The sequence below is a fragment of the Poecilia reticulata genome, chromosome 1, assembly GCF_904066995.2.
Source record: "Poecilia reticulata chromosome 1, P_reticulata-male-v2, whole genome shotgun sequence".
In the NCBI taxonomy this organism is placed as follows: Eukaryota; Metazoa; Chordata; class Actinopteri; order Cyprinodontiformes; family Poeciliidae; genus Poecilia; species Poecilia reticulata.
Window position 1 is genome coordinate 25188484 of NC_088830.1, and position 23462 is coordinate 25211945.

The following is a 23462-nucleotide window of genomic DNA, read 5'->3' on the forward strand; positions in this document are numbered from 1 at the left end:
CAAGGAAACATTTAGTTGCTAAATACAGCAGATATTCCCTTTGTGCTATTTTCTATCACAATTGTTGCAAATTTGCTGAGAACACCCATATAATGCATATCCAAATTGTACTGAGAGCTGTTTTACACCCGTTTGTGGAATATTATTTATTATGAAATCTTTTGATCGATAACACAGTTATAAACATTATTTTATAAACAACATTTCCCTTCCTTTGAATAGTGTTCCCTGTAAATCCTTTAGGGATTTTTTTGGTCATCTTTTTAGTCCCATAGTTTTGTTTTTGTGCTTCTGATCATTTCAGATTCAATAGTTGCCTTTGGTTCATGTTATGTGTTAACAAGTTTCCTCAGTTTGGTTTTGTTTCAGTTACCTGCCTTTCTCTCCCAATTGACCTGTGGCCCTTTGTTTGTTGCTCCCTAAACATGTCGTGGATTTGCTTTGTTTGCATATTGTTTGTGTGTGTGTGTGTGTGTGTGTGTGTGTGTGTGTGTGTGTGTGTGTGTGTGTGTGTGTGTGTGTGTGTGTGTGTGTGTGTGTGTGTGTGTGTGTGTGTGTGTGTGTGTGTGTGTGTGTGTGTGTGTGTGTGTGTGTGTGATTGTTTTGTCTTTTGCTTTTTGGTTTTTTGATTCCAGTCCTGCTCGATGTAATTTTTTTTAAAGATTTTAATCTTTTGTTTCATACAATCTGCCTCCAGCCACAAAAAACCATTATTTAAAGATATGTTTACAGATCACTTGTGTAAGAAAAAAAGAAAAACTACAGTTTGTGTCCATAGTCAGGCGATTGTTCAAAGCTCTAGTCTAACTGAATTGTATTTCCGGCTAATCGGATACATTATCATTCATGATGGTTGTATATTCAAAAAGATTAAATGTTAAAACTGGATCAAAATGTGCATTAAACAAAGATAATTTAGCCGATTTTTTCAAGACATCAGCAGAGAAATATTCAGTAAAAATTTGCAAGAGAGAGATTATTGTGGCGTTTTAAAGATCCTTACCTTTTGTTTAAAACATACTCTCCGTTCACTGCTCACATCTTGTTAGTTTTTGTCTCCCAGCCAGTGACCTGGTGTGCATCTTTGCCTCTACATTTAGTGTGTTTTGCAGCTTGTGCCAAACTGTTAATTTGCCTTCTCCGTATGTCTACCCTCTTGAGGGTTAATTGACCTCCTACTGATTGAGTGCAGACAGCGCTGAGACTAATGGAATATGAAAGGAAGTGAGGAGGAAGGGAGGAGCAGAAAAGTGTGAAGGAACAAGGAAGGCACTATGGCAATGACAATGACCAAACACATCGAGTAGGATTATGAAGGGTAAAATTATGTACCGTGCCTTCAAAACATCTATACTGTTTAAACAATTTCACCTTTTATCGCATTGCAATTACACATTTTGGTGTATTTTATTGGGATTTTAAGTGCTTTTCTTTTCTTTTTTTTGTTTTTTAGCAAATTAGGAATTTTTTGTTAGTTTTTTATTTATTTCAGTCTCCCCAAGTCAATCAGCTTCTTAGCTTGATGCTGCCACAACCATTAAAGATCAGGAAGGTGTAGTCAGGATTATATATATATATATATATATATATTTTACATGTTGAGCAAAAAGATTTATGTACTAGTTTCAACAAACTACCAGACCTTCTTTGACATGTTTGCTATCTTCCTTACTGACTTATGCGACAAACTTCAGATGGGACTTCTTTTGGCACATTTCATCTAAAAATAAAATCGTCAATAAATCCCAGCATTGTAGAGTTGCAAATCTCTGCAACTCCTCCAGAGAAACCATTGAGCTTTTGTGAAAAGGTTCTTCCATGCCTGACCTGTCATTTTAGGGGGACAGCCGTGTCTTGGTAGTTTTATGCTTTCATTTTCTAGTAGTTCTAGTTGGAAAGTGGACTTCTAATGCAATTGCTTGAACTGGACTTTTCCATGTATAATGCTTCCTTTAGTGCTACTTTGTCGTGATTTGTCATAACGCCCTAATAAACTTGTGCTATCGTAACGTAACAAAGTGAAAACAATCAAGAATTATTAACACTTTTGCCAGTGTAAATTCTAGTGTTCATCATGGAAGATGCACTGGAGAGAAGGTGAGGTTGAGGTTAGAGCGCTGTTGGTTTGCAGTGTCAGCTTGTGTTGCCACCTGGGTTGTGCAACCTTCTTTAAAGGCCATGGTGCTTGAATAAGAGGGATTTCGTACACACACACACACACACGCACGCACGCACACACACACACACACATTCATGTGATTTTCTGGGCCAACAGATGCTGGGACATACATTAGCATTTGTCTGTCGTTAGCCTCTCCGTGATGAGTGGAGCAGAGTGGAGTACCACCTCATACATGAGAGCCTCTTCAGCTTTCCAGTTTTTCCAAAGACTCCACTTAGGCATGCACTGAAATGGCATTAAATGCTTCTCACGTTAGAATGCAAACCACACAAGAGTTTATTTACATAGGCTTTTACAAGCTTTCAGAAAAACAGAGTACATCGTGGGTTTTTTTAAATTGTTTTTTATGACAGGAAATGCTATTGAGATAGATGTTAGAGGAACCCTGATGTAAACATGTGAAGAAGGATTGTAAGGTTGACTGAAGATTTGTACATGCGGTTACATCCGTGGAGAACTTTCTCACATTCGATCCCTGTAGGAATTTTAAAGCAGAAATGAACTTCAGACCTTTAAAGAATCCCAGAGTTCCCTGCGAGTGAGTAAACATCACCGCTGAATCACACGCAGGTCTCTGACAGCAGGTTATTGATGCACGTCTACGTGAAACACATACACAAGAACAAACAATTCAAAACCTGTCTTCACCTGCCTTGTGAGAGCAATATAAGTCCAGAGCAAAACAGCATCAACTTCTCTTCTGTGACTGGATTCCCGCAGAGGAAAGACTTGCTCCGAACCGTGGTATTTTCTCCCCGTTTATCTGTGATTTCAGGTCCCTGAGTAAAGCGTATTATAGTCCCAACAGTATAAACTCATCTAGTTTCACACATATGAACCTACTTTACTGGAACTAAGTGGCTTAGTCCAACTCCTGAAGAACACCCCCACGCCATAATCCCTTCTGCACCAAACTTTAAAATTAACACCATGCCATCAGGCAAGTGCTGTTCTCCTGGCAGTGCTCACCCTATGTTAGATTCTCAGACACGATTTCTCACTCCAGAGAACATGTCTTACTGCCCCAGTTTCCACCAGTGGCTTACCTTACGCCACTGCGTCTGATTCTTCACCCTTGGTGACGCAAAGTCAGAATAGTGCAGCTGCCTTAATGCAGATCATCTACTTTGGAAACTAGATCTCTTTGCACTGTTTTTGAGGTAATCGGAGGACCCAGCAAAGTTTTGAGGTCTGTAAATATTGGACAATCCTCTGTCCTCTGTTCTCTGTTCATTGACCCTGCTCTGTGGTTTTACATGACCTACCACTTTGTGTCTGAGTTGTCCCAGTCACATGAAAACAGGAATGCAGGGATATTTAAAAAGAAAAAAAAAAGGTTTTATTGGTTCTAGTAGCCGTTATTTGATAGTGAATTGAGAGGAAAGTGATTAATGAGAGAGGGGCAAGACATGACGCAAAGGTTATCAGGTCAGGACTCGAACCTGTGACGAACATGTCGAGGACTAAGGCCTCTACACGTGGGTTGTGGTTTACCCCTGCACCACCACTGCACCCCCGAATTCAGGGATAATTTTGGCTCTGCTATATCTTGGTCAGAAACTGTAAATGAAGTTACCATGGAGACCAAGCACAGGGTGGAGGGTAGACGGTGCTGCATGCAGAGTCGCACTGATTTTTCTTTTGGGGATCTTCCAACTCTTTAGATGTGGGAGGATGTCGCAGGTGGTGGTGGTCCTTAGAAAGCTCTGACTTTTGTGTGCAGCAACAATCTAAGCTATAATGTAAAGCCTATAATGTATGTATCTAATTACAACATAGGAATAACAGTTTTTCTTTTTCAGTTTTTTTATGAATCTGCGTGGAGTGTAGAATAATCCAGTACAGGTTTGACGTTTTTGATTTTGAGCGAGTGATGATTAAACTCATGCACCGTGTCTTGCCAAACTGATATAGTGTGACCCTTTAAAGAAGTGCTAAAACAGAAGCTACAAATCAAACAGCATTTTTCCCCCAGGGTGGCTGAATGCCACCCTGGGCAATGAGCCACGTTGTCCATATCAAAAGCCTCCAAAATCCAAAATGGTATCCTGCATGTCAATGGTGGATATATTTTATTTATATCTACCAGACAAGAGAAATGCAATTTTATTTCATAACTGAAATACTTTTTAGGGATTTCTTTTTTCTTCTTCTTCTTTTTTTTACCTCAGCTCAGATAAATTGGATAATCCTTATTTTACTCCACCAGCTATAAACAACTCGCTGTATGTGAGATTCATCCCTTTCGCATAGTTTCTGCTTTTTTTTTTTTTTTTTAAAAGAAACACCCTGTACCTAACACCATCTACAAGAAAAAGCTGAGAGTGAGCAGTATTGGCGTCATGCATTCTTACTTTTGCCATCTGCCATCCAAACTCTAATTTAGTTTCACTTATCTTTTTTATGAAGCAGAACTTAATAGAGCAGGTTTATTAAATCAGGGGATTTTGCATGCCAGATGGGGTTTCACTGGAGCGCCACTCAGCTGCGTACATATCATTGTTCTCTCTTCTTTTTTGTGCAGCTTAGCTGCACTGTAGGTGACAAGAGAATGTCAAGGACACCCTTAAAAGAAGTATAATACTCACTTGTGTACATACATATATTTTGTACAGGGTTAGCTCTATAAAAATGTTTTGATTATATGTTCAAACTTTAAAGGGAGATAGAAACCGAAAAATCCCCTCTTGGACATGCCGTTCCTCATATTTACAAAGATCTGCTGAGGCATTTAGCGGCAAAAGAGCCAGATGGATCCCTGGGGAGGTGGTAAACACCGAAAAGTGTTAAAGAGCGTAAACACGGGACACAAACATGACATGAGATGCAACTCGGTCATGTAAAAAAAAGAACAATTTTGTTCTCACTCTGCTCTGCTGCCAATTAACATATTTAAAAAATGTGTTACAGAAGATGAAAGGTATTGATTTTGGTGTTATAATTTGTGTCGTATAGTGGTGCTGCTCATTTCAGAAATAGTGCTTCATAAAATAATTAGGAAAGGAGATTTGAATTAGTGGAGTTGTTTGCAAGCTTTGGATAGTTACTTATTTTAATCTTATTTAAGATTTGCAAAATTACAGACACAGGGCACATTCCTGTACAAGTGGAGTGAAGTAAAATGCAAACTTGCTGGCAAACGTCCCTCGGTTGGCCTTAAGCTCATTATGCATGTTTCACGGTCCAAGTTGTGGGATCTGTTTGCCAGCAGAAGCAGCTGGATGTGCTCATGCTGCGTTGGCTAATCAGGATTACTCAGCAGAGCACCGTTTGGACATAGCTATGCTTAATCCACTGTGAAAAGTAACGTGTTGCTCAATTCCCAGTGGGTCACTGTAATTATGCAGCTGCTAACTAGATGTGTTTGACAGAACTGTGCCCTGTTGGTCCAACACTGTGGAAAAAATGCCACATATTAATTGGGATAACTCCTTTAAATGTTCTATATAATTATTTTTAAAGCACAGTTTTCACTTGGGACTGCAAAGAATCTGTTGTAGTGGATATCTGTTTTGGCATATGGTCCAAGTGAAATGAGCTGTGCACTAATGTCCATGATGGTGGATTTTTTTTTTTTTTTTTTTTCCCCCTCTGTGCATCCAAGTTCTTTGGCGCATGGAGAGATAATTCACTGGGGATTTCAGGGACTTAATCTTCATTTCCTACATTTTTTTTTTCTTTTGAAGAGTTTGGAATTTGAATAATTCTAATCCTCAAAGTCATTAAAAAATTTTTGGATTACTTAACTTCATAATAACAGATTATACTCTGTGTGTGAGAAGTTATTTTTATGATCGCAAAATATGCTATTTTGAACATCCTTTCTGCTATAATTCCTTACAATCTTTAATGTCAGATCATTTAGAACAACACCTTTTTTAATGTCGATGTGAGTGGAGAGAACCTGCAGGACTGTTCCAGCCTCTTTCCAAATTATAGCCGCTTACACCTATGAAGTGTATTTGTGCACTTCTGAGTGCTTATCTGTACTGCTGACATGTAATGACACATCCACTGAAGTGTCAAACAAGAGAAGAGTTTCAGGATCACAAGTCATCCCAGTTTTTAAAAATGCTCTTACATTTCAGACCAAGAGATTGGTATCGACCACTTCAAAGTCATGACACTTTGGTGAATTACTTTGACAGCTACTCACACACCTGTTTGGGAAAATGGAGACAACGCACATCATGTCAGCATGGCTGAACTCAAGGTTCAAAACACTGGGATTTCAAAATGTCAACAAAGGAGCGGAGGCAGGGAACCAGAGCTTAATTATAAAATCTTCTGAATGAGCGTCAGTGTCATCAGAGCAGCTACAACAAATGTAGCAATCCATTCATTTACTCATCTGACTTCATGGTCCTGGAACAAACTGCTGTGAAGGTCGTAACAGTGAAACAAATGTTTGGAATGATAACACTCGATCAAGCAAATGAAACTATGAAGGACAACTGTTGAAACCATTAGCAAGGAAGAATGAATATTGGATCTAAATCCACACACTCGCTCTCCCGTATCCGGACACGGCAACGTTTGTAATGACTGATGTCCTATTGAGCCATAAGAAAACCACTTACTTGTAGATTTAATTTGCAATGAAAAGTTTAGGTTGGAAGTGTGGTTTAAAGTCAGGATTGGTGTTTTCTGCAGTCATTGTTGTGTTTTAGATTTATTCATTGAAAAAACAAGCAGCAGTGTGTTAGTGGTTCAAATACATCTTTATGTTGATTTAGTTTTTCTGGGCAGTCGCCATAAATGTTGGTGCATGTGCTTTAAATTTTGTTCTTGTTTCATTTCTTTTGTATAAAAAAAGCAAAAAACTGGAAACCAATTGAGAATTTTCCAAAAGCACATTTTTCTATCCATGTGGATAGGGGTAAGTATGGTGTTTGAACATGCAGCATTTCCCAGATATGGACAAAATGAGAAAATGTTTGAATTTTCAAACTGTATTTCACATCCTATTCTCTAATTATTCCAATAGTCTGTCCATCTTTCCATCCATTTATCATGAAGATGGAAAAATTCCTCACTATGTACAATTTTGTGTACATTCATGCGTGCATTTGTTTATCTTACACCCATACATATATCCATTAATTTGTCCAACCTTAGTCCATATGTACTACAACAACATGTTGATCTGTTTATAGTTTTGTCATGCTCCATTTCAAACACCTGATCTACTGTAAAATATCTACCAACAATTGATGGCAAAAGTTAGCATTCATACTGAAAATACATAAATTACCTGTAATTATCTCGCCTACATTTTTAGTTGTCAACACCGCTGTCGGGGGTTTGACCCTGTCTACACATCGTTCCCCTTTCCTGATAGGTTACTGTGAACAAAGGCCACCAGCGTAGAGCAATCTTAAAAATGTCATTTCTGAAGATTAAACAGCTGATTAGAATGAATGCTCACGCTAAACAATTTATGATAACAGTTTAATAGATTCTGAACACCCCTGATGATATTTAATCGAACTGATTTAAATACTTTTTTGTACCAACCTCCAACATTTTGAATCAAAATAGCACATTGAGGCCTGTAAGGTGTTCAATAACTTTGGTGTTCTGTTGTTTTTAAACTGTTGTGTATGTTATTAACATTTTTTAGCTGCTTTTAGGTTTTACGTGTGTGCTTATTATCTGTTTAAGCAGCTGGTAACTATGCCATACACACCCTTGAATCCATAACCACTCCATTTTATTCTGTTCTCATTCAGTATGCCAGAAGAATACTATAAAAAGTATCATGAATGCAGATACATGTTCTGAAGGCGAGTGTCTGTGGTTATTTTTCACACATCGTTTTAAAGCTCCCTTCATTACAGCATCCTTTTTTCCCCTTTTAGGTCCTAATCCATGTGGGATTTCTAACAGAGGAGTCTGGGGATGTTTTCAGCCCGAAGGTGCTGAAGGGGGGACCGCTAGGGGAAATGGTCCAGTGGGCCGACATCCTGACTGCCCTCCATGTTCTGGGACACAACCTGAAGATCTCCATGTCTGTTAAAGAGCTTCAAGGGTAAGTTCTGTATTTACAGCCAAACAATCGTTTTCTTTTCTTTAAAGGATGTCTTACAAAATCAAAAAGGTCTAGAACAGAAATGAAACAATGTGTTAAGAATATTTATTTACTTTACAGAAATAAAAAAAGCAGATGTGTCACATATTTAACTTGTATGTAAAACATGTGTTTGACTTGTATATAAAAGAAGATCTTTGAAATTTGGATGTATCAAGTCGACTAAATTCCTTCCAGTCTGACTTCTCTCCCTTCGTATTGGTTCTGCGTGCATCTTTCATGAACTATAGCAAAAGCTTTTTGTGATATTAAATATTAGCCATTAAAATATTTCTATTTTAGTCTAAAACATTTGTATGTCTGTAGCAGGCGGTAGGAACTGCAAACCGACAATCCAAGTCTTGAAATGAGTCTTTGTAGAGTGTTTACATAGATGGAGATGTTTCACTTTGTAGGCTGAACCCTACAAATACAGAAAGTCTTTACGACATTGCGATTGAAACATCTGCTGACTTGATACTTGCTAGTATTGTTACTGTACATTGCAGTATCAGCTAATTGGGCGACAGCGTTCCTGCAGCAAATCTGATACATGAAGAGCAATGATGAACTATTCAGAAAATAAAAAAAAAATTCTGCACCCACATAATCTTTGAAACATTGCAGAGGACCTGCTGCTTGTCACTAGTCATACATTTAGAAAATCAGCTATTAAAAATAATGTGGTCATACAAGAGGCTCACTGTTACAATGTCAAATCTCTCTCTAATACAAACACCAGTAGTTGCTTTTGTGAGTACGCTGCACGTCGTCAGTCCTGAATGTGAAAGAACTCTGCAATCTAATTAGACCTCATTTCCACTTAGCCCAAGGATTAGGCTATAGGATGCTGAAGTCCTGTTGATTTGTCTCTATATTGAGCTCATATTGATGGTGGGACTGCGTTGCTTGGTCTTTTTATCTTGTGTCAGCATCCCTACATGTTTCTGCTGACTGATACAGCAGTAGATCCACCACAGAGACAAGCAGATGGATCTACATCTGCCAACCTGGAGAAAAAAAAATCCTCCAGGCTTGCTCTGTCTAGTTTGTGCAATCTACTTTATGGTCTTGACTGAGAATAAAACTCGCAGGATGTCATCTTGAATGGAGACGGCTCATTAATGTTTTAATATGGGTCTATAGTGTTCAAAGAACCGAATCATGCTTCACAAAGTCCAACTTCAGCTCTAATTTAGGATAAGTTAACGCCAGTTATTTTGTTCTTGTCTTGTATTGTCTGCAAACCGTGGAAGCTGTTTTATTGATCTGTTGTTCCTCAAAACCCTTAAAGCAACAGCAGGACTGTAATTCCTCTCACGGGGACCTTGACACCAACATGTTATTGATAATGTAAAAACTCTGTTCACTTATTGCATCACTGATCAAATCAATTAAGGGAAACCAATGATGCTTGAAAGAATTTTACAGTGTTTCACTAGTGGGAACATCCCATATTTTCAGTGCTTTATTAATGTGTAATTGCAGAGTCGAGCACTTTTTCACGGGTCGAGACCAACACCAGTTTGAAAAGCATGAGCATAGATTGTTTATTTTCTGCTATCACTGTGGGACGTTTTGGGAAGTAAAGCAATTAACAACAATTAAAGTATTTGTGGCATTTGCAAAATAAAGATGTTTTTTCTATGTTGTTATTCTGTTCTTTGTTTAATTCAGCAGCAAAGTATGTAAAAGCCGTTACAAATTCATTCAGCCTCTCAGTCCAAACAGCGATTTCTCCCAGCAGCTGAACCGTCTGAGAAACAGTAGACTGAGTTTGTTTCTGAGTTTGTTTATTTTGCCTTGATCCAACATATCGTAATGATATGTTGGATCAACATATCGTAATGATATGTTGACATATTGTAATGATATGTTGGATCAATGATTGTTTTCAATGATTGAAAAGCTTAACTCCATTAGCATAATGACAGGAAAATTTTGGCTATTAAAACATTAAAAAGACATTAAAAGGACCCAAACGGGTCCTGGCCTCCCCAGAGGGGTAAGTATAGACAAGGTTGCATTAAGACAGCTGGGAGATTCAGTACACGCTTCTTTTTATTGTTCTGGTCAATTCAGTTCAGGTTATTTATGTAGCACCAATCCATAGCTAATGTCATTACATATACATTATATAAAAAAATAACTAAGTTAACACTGGCTGGCTTTTTTGAAAGAACCTTTTTTTTTTTTTCCTTATTGAAGCTAAAGTACCTTGTAAAAGATTAAAACCCAAACCTTAAATGTCTTAGAAACTTATTAAAATCTGCAGAAGTGAACTGCCTCAATGTTGCACATAAAAATGGTGTACAACCTGCAAACATTGTTCCAGAGTATTTTTACACAATTCTTTTCTGTAGTGATAACTTGCGTCCTCTTGCACAGGTGCACACCGAGGCTGGCGTTTGGAGGTCATTTCTGTGGTGTGTTCAAGTGCAATTTATTTTCCTGGATGTTGGCGACATGAGGACACACAGCAGAGGGTCCTGTCATCCCTGCTGGTTCTTGACGTCAGCTTGGTGTATAAGAGGCCTTATGTTCTCTTTCCGCTGCTGCACAGACTAATATATGTACGCTTTGGCAAATAAATGAGCTTATGTATTTCTCATCTTCCCTACACAGAATGTGCGTGTGTGGATTGCTATGTGCAAGCATGCTTTTCTGGTTGCCGACTAGTGATTTAGCCTGCTTTTCTGACTACCTTTGAGAGTTGTTATTGGGTACACAGCACAGCTGTAATTGGCCGCTGTGGGGATGATTAGGCCCCAACTTTTGTTTTATAGTTACCGGTCAGCACTGACAACAGGTGGCTGGACATTAGTTACTGTGTTGACCAAAAAGTCCCATGGAGACTTTAGCTTCTTGGCAATTGAAAGAGACTTTTCTTCATTAGAACTTGGATCCGAATCAACTGAATTTGTGCTAAATGAATACAAAAATATTTATTTAAGGGTTTTCATCCTAAATGCTGTAAGTCAGTGGATCTCAATTATTTTCTGTCATGTTTCCTGCAACAACTTCAATTTTAAGTTGATGCAGTTAATTTTATTGTTTTAGGTCTTAAACAGTAAGTCTCTTTGTTCAGTTTGTCTGTGTTAATGTGTCTGTCCCTATAAAAACAACCTAATAAATAAATAAAATAATGAAGGGGCTTTAACTCAGTCTGGAACAAGACGGCTCAGTGTGCGATTCTCTAAATGATTTATTGGATGTTCATTTATAGACTGAACACAATAACATTCTAAATGTTTTCACACTATAAGTATTGGTTACCTGTCAACTTAATTCAACTTATTCATTTTCAAAAAGGTAGAGAAATGTAAAAAAAAAAAAAAAGTTATTAAGTTGTATTCTATCTTTTCAGAAGTGAGGAAATGTGCATAAAACTTTGCATTCACAGTGAACCAAAGAGCATTTCCATATTTTCTGTTCTTTTCTGCCGCTGTACCTCCGACCCCCGGTTTTCTTTACACTGATACAAACTTCTCTGTCTCTTTTCCTCCATCAGTTCAGTACACTAGTTTGCCTGTAGAGGCTATTTCTTCTACTGGGTTGAACAGCTTGCCTGTTGATTAGTGTGAGCACTGCTGCCACCTAGTGACTGGAGGCTTGTTGAAAGCTTGTTCAAGCATGAAATGCCTTGCAATCATGCACCACTATTTGAGGAGTACTGCTGTAAGTTTAGACTCAAGATGGTGTAGCTTTCAACTTGCAGCTTTTACCTGCATGGTAAAGAAAAGGTTTAAACAAAGACATTACATTAATGTCTTTGTCTTTTAATCAAAGACATTACATTAATGTCTTTGTTTAAAGATATTAATGTATTTAAACATTAATGTTTAAAGACACACAGCTGTGTGTCTTAAAACCTCCTGAAACTCAAATGCATGGCAGCCAGATTTAGTCTGATTGCTAAACTGGTTGAGATGAACCCAAAAAACATTTATTCCGTTTCTTTCCCTTCACTATTATATTTTACTTTTTATTGTATCACATAAAATCCCTATGAAAATCATTATGTATGTGGTTGTATCATGAAGATTTTTTAGAAGCTCAGTTTTTTTTCAAGACAACTTTGTGTGGTTAAAAAATAAAAACTCCTATTTGAACTGCTCTGTAAAGGGATTGTGTTGTCTTGAATGTACAAGCGGCAGAAAGATAAAGCAGCATCTTATTCTCAAGGGTGTCCGCATGTAGATGGATGGCCTAATATGAAAATATTCCCAGAGAATATTATTTCTGAAAAACTGAAGAAATTGAAGTTGAATAAAGTGCAGCATCTGCACATTTCAGACGGCACTCTTTGAATTCAAATGTGCAAATCTTTGATGTGAAGGTTCACTGATAAATGTCATCCTTTTGTTGGAAAATCTTGAATTGTCCTTCATTTATGCAGAAACCAGAAAACTGTCTCCATTTACTGCCATTTACTCGCCCATACACAATACCAAATGCTTAATTCAATACAGGGCTTTGCATGTCGTTATCTGTGCTGAGCATGCAATCCTCACAATGTGGCGTACTCAGTAACTTGACAGAAAGGAAGCTGAAATTGGCACTAGTTAGATAGGTGAGGTGACTGAGATGTATTGGTGTGAAAGGAAGGAAAGGTCTGGTTCTGCCTGCTCATTACAGCCCAGAGGGACCAGCTCACCGGCGGTGGCTGCAGTCATAACAGAGGTGGGCGGTCAGCACCTTTTGTGCCTTTTCCTGTCATTGCTGCTAAGTGACATATAGAGGGTTCAGTAATACCAGGAGATGAAAGAACCTGGCACAGGCTAAAAAGTAATTGCCTTTTGCACTGCATTGCCCACAGCACACACACAGTTATAAGTTGTGTCGAAGAAGTAGCCTGGAAGAAAGTCGGTGTTTTTCGACTCCTGTGTTATAGAATAAAGCAAAGTGTGTAGCTTGAATGAACAGTAGTTTGAAAAGGCATTGACACTATCTGAACCTGGTGAAATTTTGCCACTGCACAACCACAAATATTTGTTAATTTTGTTGCTTAGAAAAAATTGTGCATACTTACAATGTAGGGTTTTCAAATCCAAAATCTAAAAAAATGACCTGCATTTAGATTCACCCCATCTGAGTTTGTACTTTGCAGAACAATTGCAGCAGCAAATCCTTTGAGGTATTCCCCAACCAACTTGAAAAACTGACATCTGTGCCATCTTTTATTATTTTATTTATTTCAAAATATCTCAAGCTTAGGCAGAATGGATGGAGAGAATCTGTGAACATCAATTTTAAAGCCGTGACATAGTTGGATTTACGTTTAGACTCTGACTGGGTCACATCAACTGTTTCCACCACAAATAGTGTTTGTCATGCAGCCCAAAAAGTTATTTTCTCTTTAAATCTGATCAAAGCCCCTTCTTCCACACGTCGTTCCCTTTTCATGGATTCTGACAAACTATCCATACCAATATTGCACAAAGGGAGATTTGTTGAATGCATAACAAAAATGCTTTGCTAAGTTTATCCTACCTGAGCTGTAGCTCTCTGCAGCTGCTCCAGAGTTACCCTGGGGATCTAGACTGATTACTGATTGATGGTCAATTTAAACAAAACTGCAAGAAAAGGTGGAGAGCCATGTTTTGGTAGGTTGTTGTTTGGGGCGTGTTTTATTGTTTAACCCTGCTTCAAACGACTGCGACTTTTTTTCCAGACTTGTCACATATAAATCTTAATCTTCATGATGCTGTTTAACTAATTTCTCTAACATATTTCCAATCTTTTCTTACAGAAAATCTGGATTAAATATATGCAGACGGACTCTATTTACAAATTATTAACCAACATCTGAGGGGATTTTATTTTTGTGTATCAATCTACAAAAAACTCTGTACAAAGGCACTATAGATTTTATTGTTAAAAACAAGATCAAGTGTCCTTTGACTTAACATTTCTACAATTCTTTGTGTTAGTCTAACACATAAGCAGTCAATCATGTTCATGTATGTGCTTCTCAGTGTGTTAATAGCAGAAAAGCAACTTACCATCCCAGAAAAACTGCTTATCAGTCATTGGTGGCCATGGTAACTAGCCTGAGTATTCATGGGGAATTGCCTTTAGCCTAGCAAATAACACCAGGGAGAGCGAGAACAACACTTACACAAGCTTGATTGACAGCTCCTCCTTGCTCTGATTGGTTGTTTCTGACAGAGCGGCGTACAGTATTTCTAAAAGTTGCATATTGCAGCTTTTAGGGCTGTGAAAACTTTTACAAGGTACTGTATATGACAAGAGGTAAGCAAATGTTATGAGAAATATCAGATGACATAATTTCAAGTTGGTGTCAGTTCAAAAAGTCCATGGTAGATTATGACTCATGTGATCCCACACTCTGTCCTCACTGAAAGGCAAAACCAGGCTTCAATGTCCAGCATGAGGATTTGATTATGTCCTATTTCATAGTTACTATAAAAGACTGTTTTACTTTTCAAATGAAAATAACAAGCCTTTTTATTCCAGGGCCCTGGTTTTAGGGATTAGTCCAGACACTGGCGCATATCAGACATTACGGGCAATAATGTAGCTAAATTAGTGAGTGCCCTGACGGGGATGACAAATAGAGTTATTACACAATTAAAACATTGCTAAAAGCAGTAATATCCACATCACCCACTTTTAAAACCATGTTCTGCACTATAAATACAGTGTCTCCAACTTTATTGCAGAGAAGGACCTTTATTATAAGTCATAACTGCTCTGTCCCTTCGTCGGCTGCCTCTAAACTGTGTTCTGAAAATGATTTTTAAAAAAATCATGTTCACTTTTTTTTCGTGCTCACTGAAATGCCCTTTCCTTCTTGTGCACTCTGTTTTTCCTCAAACTTGAGCCACCAAGAAACGCCATCTCAGCTGCAGGTTGGTTGCTATGGAGATTAGTCTGCAGCAAAGTTGGGGTTGGAGGTGGAACAACAGAAAGACTCAATATTGTTTTGAAGAAGTAACTATGCACATATCCATGTCTAATCTGTTGAAATGTCCCTTAACGCTCATTGTGTCCATTGAGGATGCTTGTTTGCCCATTATTTTTAATTTTTTCTAAATATGTTTATACTATATGTATATATATTTTCTGATTACACATGACTTTGGCACAGTTGGTATCACTGTTGCCTACAAAAAGGCGTTTCTTGGATTGAATCCTCTGGTACTCTGTCTTCCTCCCACAGTCCAAAAACACGACTGTTTGGTTAACTGGTGTCTTTAAATTGCCCTTAGTTGTGAGTTTGTGTGGTTGACCCAGGGATGAACTGGCGACCTTTCCAGAGAGGAGCTTGCCTCTCACACAGTGATCGCTGGAGATGGACACCAGCTCCCAGAATCCTCCCCACCCCCACAGATTCAGACACACATTGTGAACATTAGCATTTGCTTTTTAGCCTCTTCGCTGCCTCCTTTCGTTAATCTGACTCAATCCCTGCACAAAAAGAAGCCAGTGACCTCAGGTCAACTCCCGTCTTTACACAGGCTAACTATGAGCTGCTCTGATTTGCCCCCACACAGAAAAGAAAACCCCATACTGTAGTAAATGTAATTATCAGTAATGAAACAAGTTCTACTTGCTTTGTTTCTGTGTCTCATTTAAACAGCTACTGCAGTACTTCCTTTACTGTTGCTGTCCCCATTTCGAGAACTTTAATGTTCCTCTTTTCTGTTTGCTTCATGGTGCATTTCAGCAGTTTTATTCATTACAAAGGATATAACCGAGTCAAAGTATGAGCACAATGTAAATGTGAAGGAGACGCATTTTTCCATTAAAACTTTCACTTATGGGACAGGTTGCGCTTGATATTAGGTATTACAACCGTTAATAGAAACTGTGTTACAATGAAATTAATGGAGAGTGTTTGTGTGGGTTTATCAGTTTGTTCCCTTATTATAATCTAGAGCCAGAAAATGGGCTTTATGTACACCATTTTGTCTATCTTAAGCTCTTACAGACCCTTTCTCTGCCAGTATTCTTTTCTCCGCTTCTTTGTCTTTTTTTTCTTTCCAACCTTTCTTTTGCTTTTTTCCCCTCTTTCTACTGCATATCTTTCTTTGTCTGTTGTTTTTTGTTGTTTTTTAGCTCTGTCTCCCTGCAGCTGTTACCCTGTAAACTCCAATCAATGTGCTTGTTAGCAGCTTCCCAGATTTTTTGGGCATTACATCATTCCTGCTGTTGCTTCTCTCTCTGCACAGACACACATCACAGTGAAGCGCGCAATTGATAATGATTTCCCATACTCTTTGCTTGAATTTGAAAGTGTGGAAGAAGAAGAACATTACTTTAACTTTCGTAAATTAAGTTATGAAAGTGGAGAGAGTTTTACGGAGGGGAATCATGCTTCAAATGTAATGACCTGAACTTAATCTGCAGGAACAACACTAGAACAATAACTGGACAACTATTTAGGTCTGAAGTATTTCTCAACAAAAAACAAAATGGGCTTTCTCTTTGAAGAAGAGCAGTAATCCAAGTTTTACACAACTACTGCACATTGAATTCATATACCTAGATCGTTTAGCCATTTTTCTAGTTTACGAGTATTGCACAATTGTCTTTGCAAGTTGTCTTACGACAAGTCATAAAATCTGCAGTAAAATGTAAAGAGGTATATTGCATTGAACAAGTAAACCTCGCACAAAAAAATAATTCTGATTGGATGATTTTCTTTGTTGCATAAAATCTATCCCACAAAAATGGTGCCATATTTGTAAGTAAAACACATTTGTAAGTTGAACTTGAGAGCATCCTCCTCAAATCTAAGGCGTTGTTACGAAAACACATTTTAGCGGTCCAGCAAAATAAAATCCAGGACTTCTGCAGAAAAAACGTATTGTATGCAGTCCAAAGAAAAAGTTAATGTTCTTCATATCACGGAAACAAAGATACAGATTATAGATCAAACTAAAGGTGTTGGGGAATTGAGTTTAGTAGCCAGGGACTCTTTACTCAAGTTTGTTTTTGAGTAAAAGTCACTGAATATTTGTGGTTCTACTCTATTAAATTAATTACATATTATCACTTGCACCAAAATTTTGCATTTATTTCCAGTAAAATGTCCTAAAAAAACCCTACAAAATGTTGTTAATCTGTATCAACCGTTGCGACATTGACAAGGTTTTTTGCATTTTTTTGTCGTCGGCCAAATTCATACCAAACTTTATTTCTGGCTAGAGCCACATAAAATCCTTGTAAGGTCTGCAGGGAGTCCTGGGGTCCCACTTTGGACACATCTGGTCATTTAAGCACTCGGTCAGCGGCTCCTGTTATGGTTCAGAGTTGGTTGCTTTCCTAGAGTTCAGAAAGTGAAATAAACTCCATATAAATACAAAATTTCATAACACTACTATTACTTCAAAGCAAGCCTTTTGGCTTGTTACCATGGTGACAAATCTAGAGTCTGCACAGCGCGAGCCTCTAGGAGCAACAAATACTTACTGGAGACCTTGAACACTTAAAACTTATGGAACGTTTATTAATATAGTAATAAGTAGATTAGTTGAAAAAAGCAGTTGGAGCCGCAGAAACGTGGAGATGGAGGCAGTTTTCATCTCTGTGTTTGCGTCGCCTCAGTTCTGGGAACGGATGAAAGGTTAAGTGCGGTCTCACTCCGTCGGCTGCAGGGTCAGACATGTTAGCTCTGTTTAAAATGAATTGTAGAAAACGAAGATGCTTGATGGACAAGTACGGTGGAGAAAAATCTGTCAAAGAAGATCGCTTTGTCGCTTAGGTCTGTTCATGCATTTCATTCTCTACAATGAAGATTGTTCAACAGGATCCAAGCTCCTCAGACGTGTGTATTAATGCTGAATAAAGCTGATATATCAGACCTTGGTCCCCTTGTTGGGCCTTTAATTCAGAAGATATTGGACAGGGAAGTAGTTTAATGTAACACAACTTCTCCTAAAGTACACTGTTCATCTTTTTATTATTGCACTCACTAAAAAAATAGGCATTTTTGTGGGTAGTCATGTTGGAAAAGATTACTAAAGATATTTTATGGGCTCCAATCCTTAATATGATAACAACTAGATTAATTGAAAAAAGAAGTCATGTTTTACCTTGTTTTAAAAGGGAATTAATCCATTGGCTTCACCTTCTTTTACATTTTTGTCATCACAAACTTCAACTTTTAATTGTATGGCAGACTACCACAAAATAGTTCAGAAATATGAAACGGAAGGAGAAACATACCGTACTCCTTTTTAAATGAAACATATGAAGTATTCATGCTTGTATTGAGTCTGGTTTACTTAAGCAAAACCAGGGCAACCAATTTTATTCGATAAGTTTGTGACTGTAGCGTGAGAAATGTTCAGTGGTCATGAATATTTATCCAATACTCTGTAGATTAAATGTCTTAAGCATATTTTGTGTCTGGATGTGTGTATTTTAATCGTACTGATATGATAGTTTAGAGAAACTTGAGGCAAAACATACAAAATTCAAAATGTGATATTAGTATCTGTCTTTAGCCACATACTCTTTTCACAGAAAGCAATATATTTTGGACACGGGCAGCAGTCCTCTGATGCGGTTTAGCCAAAATTGTGTTTCAGTCCCTCTTAAAGTTGCCATTTGCTTTATTTAATACACTTAAATATGACTTTACAAACTGTAAAGTTAAACATAAGTGTTTCAGACCTTTGTAGTCTGGTGTTGAGATTTAATTATGAAGTATATGGTAGAGTAACTCTCTGAGAGATGGCACAATGACACCAGTGCAGTGAGGTGCAGCTGAACAAATTAAATCTTTGACAGAGTAAGAGAAATAATGAACGCAGGACTAAAGTATTATTATTAAATGGTTTTTAATAGGCTTTCAATGCAGCAGTGCATGACTACGAGTGACACATGAGCATGGAGCACCTCAAACGCAAACACAGTCATATTTTTAAATGTGGGGAAATGTGCAATCATACAAAAACATAAAGATAAAACGGATTACATGGTCAGACAAGCTACGTGTCTGTGCAGATCAACAGCGCCATCGCAGAATAAACTCAATTATGTTTGGGGAAATGTATTGTCTGAGACAAGTGCAGCTAAAATGAATGCAGAAACTTCTTATTTTTCACGTTTTGAACAAGCTCGACAATCCCAATGTATCAAAGCTCTTCTTGTTCGTGCATTATCCTCAAATGAGCAGCTGAAGGAGCTGAGACAAGCACACTTCAGAAGAATCCTTTGGAGATGTTGAGCTGTAACATGAGAGTCAAATAAAACATGCATGAGGACGCCATTGGTTTCTCTATTTCATAAACGCTTCAAAAGTTTTTTTATTGTCAAAGCCAGAATTAATCTAATGTCAGCAGCCTGACATTTCTGTGCATTGTGCAGAAGAAAACTGGGCCATTTTAAGGCACTCAGCCTTGAAATTAGCCTCAGTAAAACAGTGCTGATTTCTCCAAATCTAAATAGATTTGCCTCTTTCCTCGCTTTTGCCTGTATTTGTAATTTCTTTACTTTGTTCCTCTTATTGCTTTTTGCATACTTGATGTTTTGCAGCAAAGTCTGTGAAATAAGTGATGTCAAGGACAGAAATTAAGTCATAAAACACTTTGACAGCTCATGTTAACTCTATCGTCATTTAAAAAAGAATAGAAAAAAAAAGTCAATACAGCTCGATCCCAGACAAACAGACATTGTGTTTCTGCTCCGTCTGTGAGAGATTCAATAACATCTTAATCCTGCAGAGACCAGGAAAGAGGTCCAAACACTGAATCACCTTCCTCGATTCTAGCCTAAATACGAGATATCAACTGCATCTGTTACAGACAGACATTAAGACAAAGTTTGGTTTTATAACAAGTTTTCTCAGATTGCTGTTCACCATCCAAAAAAATGAATGATCAATATGGCACAACTTCTTTCCAACTCTGCTTAACATTGTTGTTGACCTAAACTCACTGTCAGAGCATTAATCAGAGAAGCTCATGCTCACTTAGCTCAGGTAGCATAACAACGTAGCATGACAACAAGGAGTTGTGCACTCAACCAATCTGTCATTCATGGAAAAGTGCAAAGAAAACTATAATGACTTAATCACACTATGAGTCTAATCACAATTAGGAATCCGTAACGAAAAACAAAAATGTATGTTTCCAGACATTTTCACCTTGTATCTGACTGAACTATGAACTATCAAATCAATTGGGCAAAATATAAGTCTATAAACGTCTAAAGCCAGTATCATAAAAGACCTGCAGCTTAGATCTACAATGTGACTCCAGAACCATTGGGTTTATAACTTTAGCTTGAGATTCCCAGAACTTCCTTTTAAAACGCTCATTAAAGAAAAGTAATCTTAGGTTTTAACAAGTTAGCTGTTATGTCAGTTTCCTTGTAATGTGTTTAAAAAAATTATGAATACTCCAAAGATGCCTACGGCATCAAACATAATTTGCACTATTTAGATGTACAACAAAACGTCGTTGTTTTGTTTTTGAACGCAGGAGATTCAAAATTTTGCAGCGCTCTATACAGTCGCAATATAGTTTGTATCAAGTTACCGCAGCACTGACCAACTAGAGTCTAGTTGGGTCACCCCAAGATCACTAAGTCTTCTTAAAAGGTAGAGTCTCTGAGAACAGTTCTTCAAAATATAGTGAGTGTTTTCAGCACAGTTGAGCTGACTGTCCAGGAACGACCCAATGTATTTAAAATTTGCCACAGTTTCAACAGGTTGGCCATTGAGAGAAACTGGAACCACTTTAAGATCTTGTTTAGATCATTTAATTAGCTCTACATTCTTAAGAGAATGAAAAATTAATAATAAATAAAGACTTTGCGGTATTCTGATTTAGTAATGTAATCATATTAGTTGTTTTACCACCCCCATGCCACTAGAGGCAGTAGCAACCCCGAAAAGATGCGACTAAGGAGCAGATTTAGAAGTACACCGAAAGTTACAGAATTTGGTAAAAACTGTGAGCTTTGCTGAAGTAATTAAAGACAAGTTTAAATCCATGCTGAGTGGAGCTCCTTCAATCAGGGCTCCTCCGCAGCTCTGATTGGCTAAGCAATGTAATGTGATCCTCTGCAGCAAGTGATGGCAAAGCGGGCGTCATCACGACTTTACACAAGTGTAAAGAACCACTGCACTAGAGTCACATTCACCAATTCGCACTCACATTTATACACCGATACAGAGCTCGGTAGGCAATTTGGGGTTAAGTGCCCAGGGGCCCATCGACGTGGCAGGAGGAAGCTGCATCAAACCTAGAACCTTCCGATCACAAGACGACTACTCTACCCACAGAGCCACAGTCGCCAGCATGCTCAGCCACTTTGTTCACTAAAATGTGTATGTGCTTCGCTGTTGGCTGGAGTTTATCTCAAAGATGGAGAGAAACGCACTTTTTTAAATTGAGCCCAGACTGAGCTACACTGCTTGACTGGAGACAGCTGTGAGATTTCCAGGCAGCATTTCAAATCCAAACTATACCTGTCAAGTTGTCAAACACTCACTATTAATATTATTAGTATAGATGAAGAAGTGCAAGCAGAGCCTCAGACTCTAAATGAAAAGTGCATAGATTTTGGATTTTATATGCATGAATTTTTCTGCTGGTACCTGCCAATGTATTCTCCTGAGCGCCATTATATATTGGATCTCAGTCATCATCACAGTTCATATAATATATTCAATTGACAACTCTTAAATGCCCACATGAATCGGTGAGTGAAATGCAAAAACTGACAGAGTTCTGGGGACTTTCAGGCATTGGTGTCTGAAAAATGTAGACTAATCATTAAGGATCAATCATTAATCTTGCTGCGATTTTCACCAGAAGCATCACAATTTGATATTTTCCTGATATTGTATTATCCAAGAATCCCCCAACATAAAACAGTTTTACCTGCGTCTGCTCATACTGCAAGATAACAAAACTACAAATAGTGTTTCTTTGTCCAGAAGGTGTCCGTCCAACTTTGGTACAAATGGGGCTGGGTAATATGAAAAACGTGTCATGATAGAAACCTTTCATATCAGTCAATATCAATAATTATTGATTCATTTTCTTTTTTAAATATCTGAAATGCTGCCAAAGTGGCGACATGACCTTGCCTGTTTTATCCACAGTTGTCTCTCCATACCGTTGTTTATTTTTTATTATTATTTTTAAGGCGTTATGAGGCACAGTAGTTAAACTTTAGACTGCTGCTGCGCAAGTTACTCAACAAATTGTTGCTAGGTAACCAAAGAGTGATTGAGTTGCTAGGTAACCAAAGAGCGATTGAGTTGCTAGGTAACCAAAGAGTGATTGAGTTTGTTGATGCCACTGGCCTTCCTTAGTTGGCCTTGAGAGGTTGAGCGGTTAAAGCCTTTCCTTTTGCCTAGATCCCCCAGAATGCTGTGCGGCTCTGGATCGGAGTTCGGTGAAATTATTGAACATTCTATCAGACGTATTATCTATTAATATTGATCATGTGTCTGTAGCAAAATATATTATTGATTTATTATCCAGCAAGAATCACAAATAAAGTTGATAAGCAATAAGAGAGGCATTTTAAATGAACTGGTGATCTGGCTGACAGAACAACCAGTTACTTTTAGAGTTGAGAATCTTTATTATCGTGGTTGATGGTTAAAGAAAAACAAGCTGATTAAACTAGGAATCAAATTCTGTCCTTAACTTGAATAATATTCCATGTTTTGAGACGTTTTCTGGAGTGCCACATCTTTGCACCCGTCTCAGCTTTACGTGACACATTTCTATGACCACTCTGATAATGGCTTTCCTAAAAATCGCTCACCAGGTTCAGACTTGAGCTGGACGTCAGTTCAGACAGCCGAGTGCAGCCTCAGAGGCTCTACGCTCTGCAGCACATCAATAAAAATTTGTTCTTATTTTGTGCTCTGCCCTGTCAGCGGTATAATACTAATGAGAGCACTTACACGCTGCGCCTCTGTCTGTCTGCGTGGTGGGATGTGACATAGCGCTCGAATCAACACATCCACTTGACTTGAGATGATTTGCGAGAGGGAGTGCTTGTTCCTACACACCCATCCAGATGCACGTGTTCACTTTGCATTTGTGCAAAAGCCATCTGCCGGCTGGATCGGTTGACTGGCACTTTGCTTCTGTTTTATCCTTCCTGAGCACCGGAGGCAGGTTACAAAGTGGATTTATCTGATGTCCTCCATGTGTGAGCATTTAATATTTGCATAGCCATATCCAAGCATTACCATGCAGGAGATTG

General features: G+C 38.1%; 1 protein-coding gene across 1 annotated transcript in view; it reads left to right on the forward strand.

The window, feature by feature from the left end:
- Positions 1-23462, forward strand: part of LOC103467751 (alpha-1,6-mannosylglycoprotein 6-beta-N-acetylglucosaminyltransferase B-like) — a gene marked incomplete at its 5' end in the record, with an annotated part of 122526 nt that overhangs the window by 61580 nt on the left and 37484 nt on the right. Inside the window, one exon of the mRNA XM_008414418.3 lies at positions 8044-8213. Within this exon, the coding sequence (XP_008412640.2) occupies positions 8044-8213 (170 nt within the window). The remainder of the gene's footprint in view (positions 1-8043; positions 8214-23462) is intronic.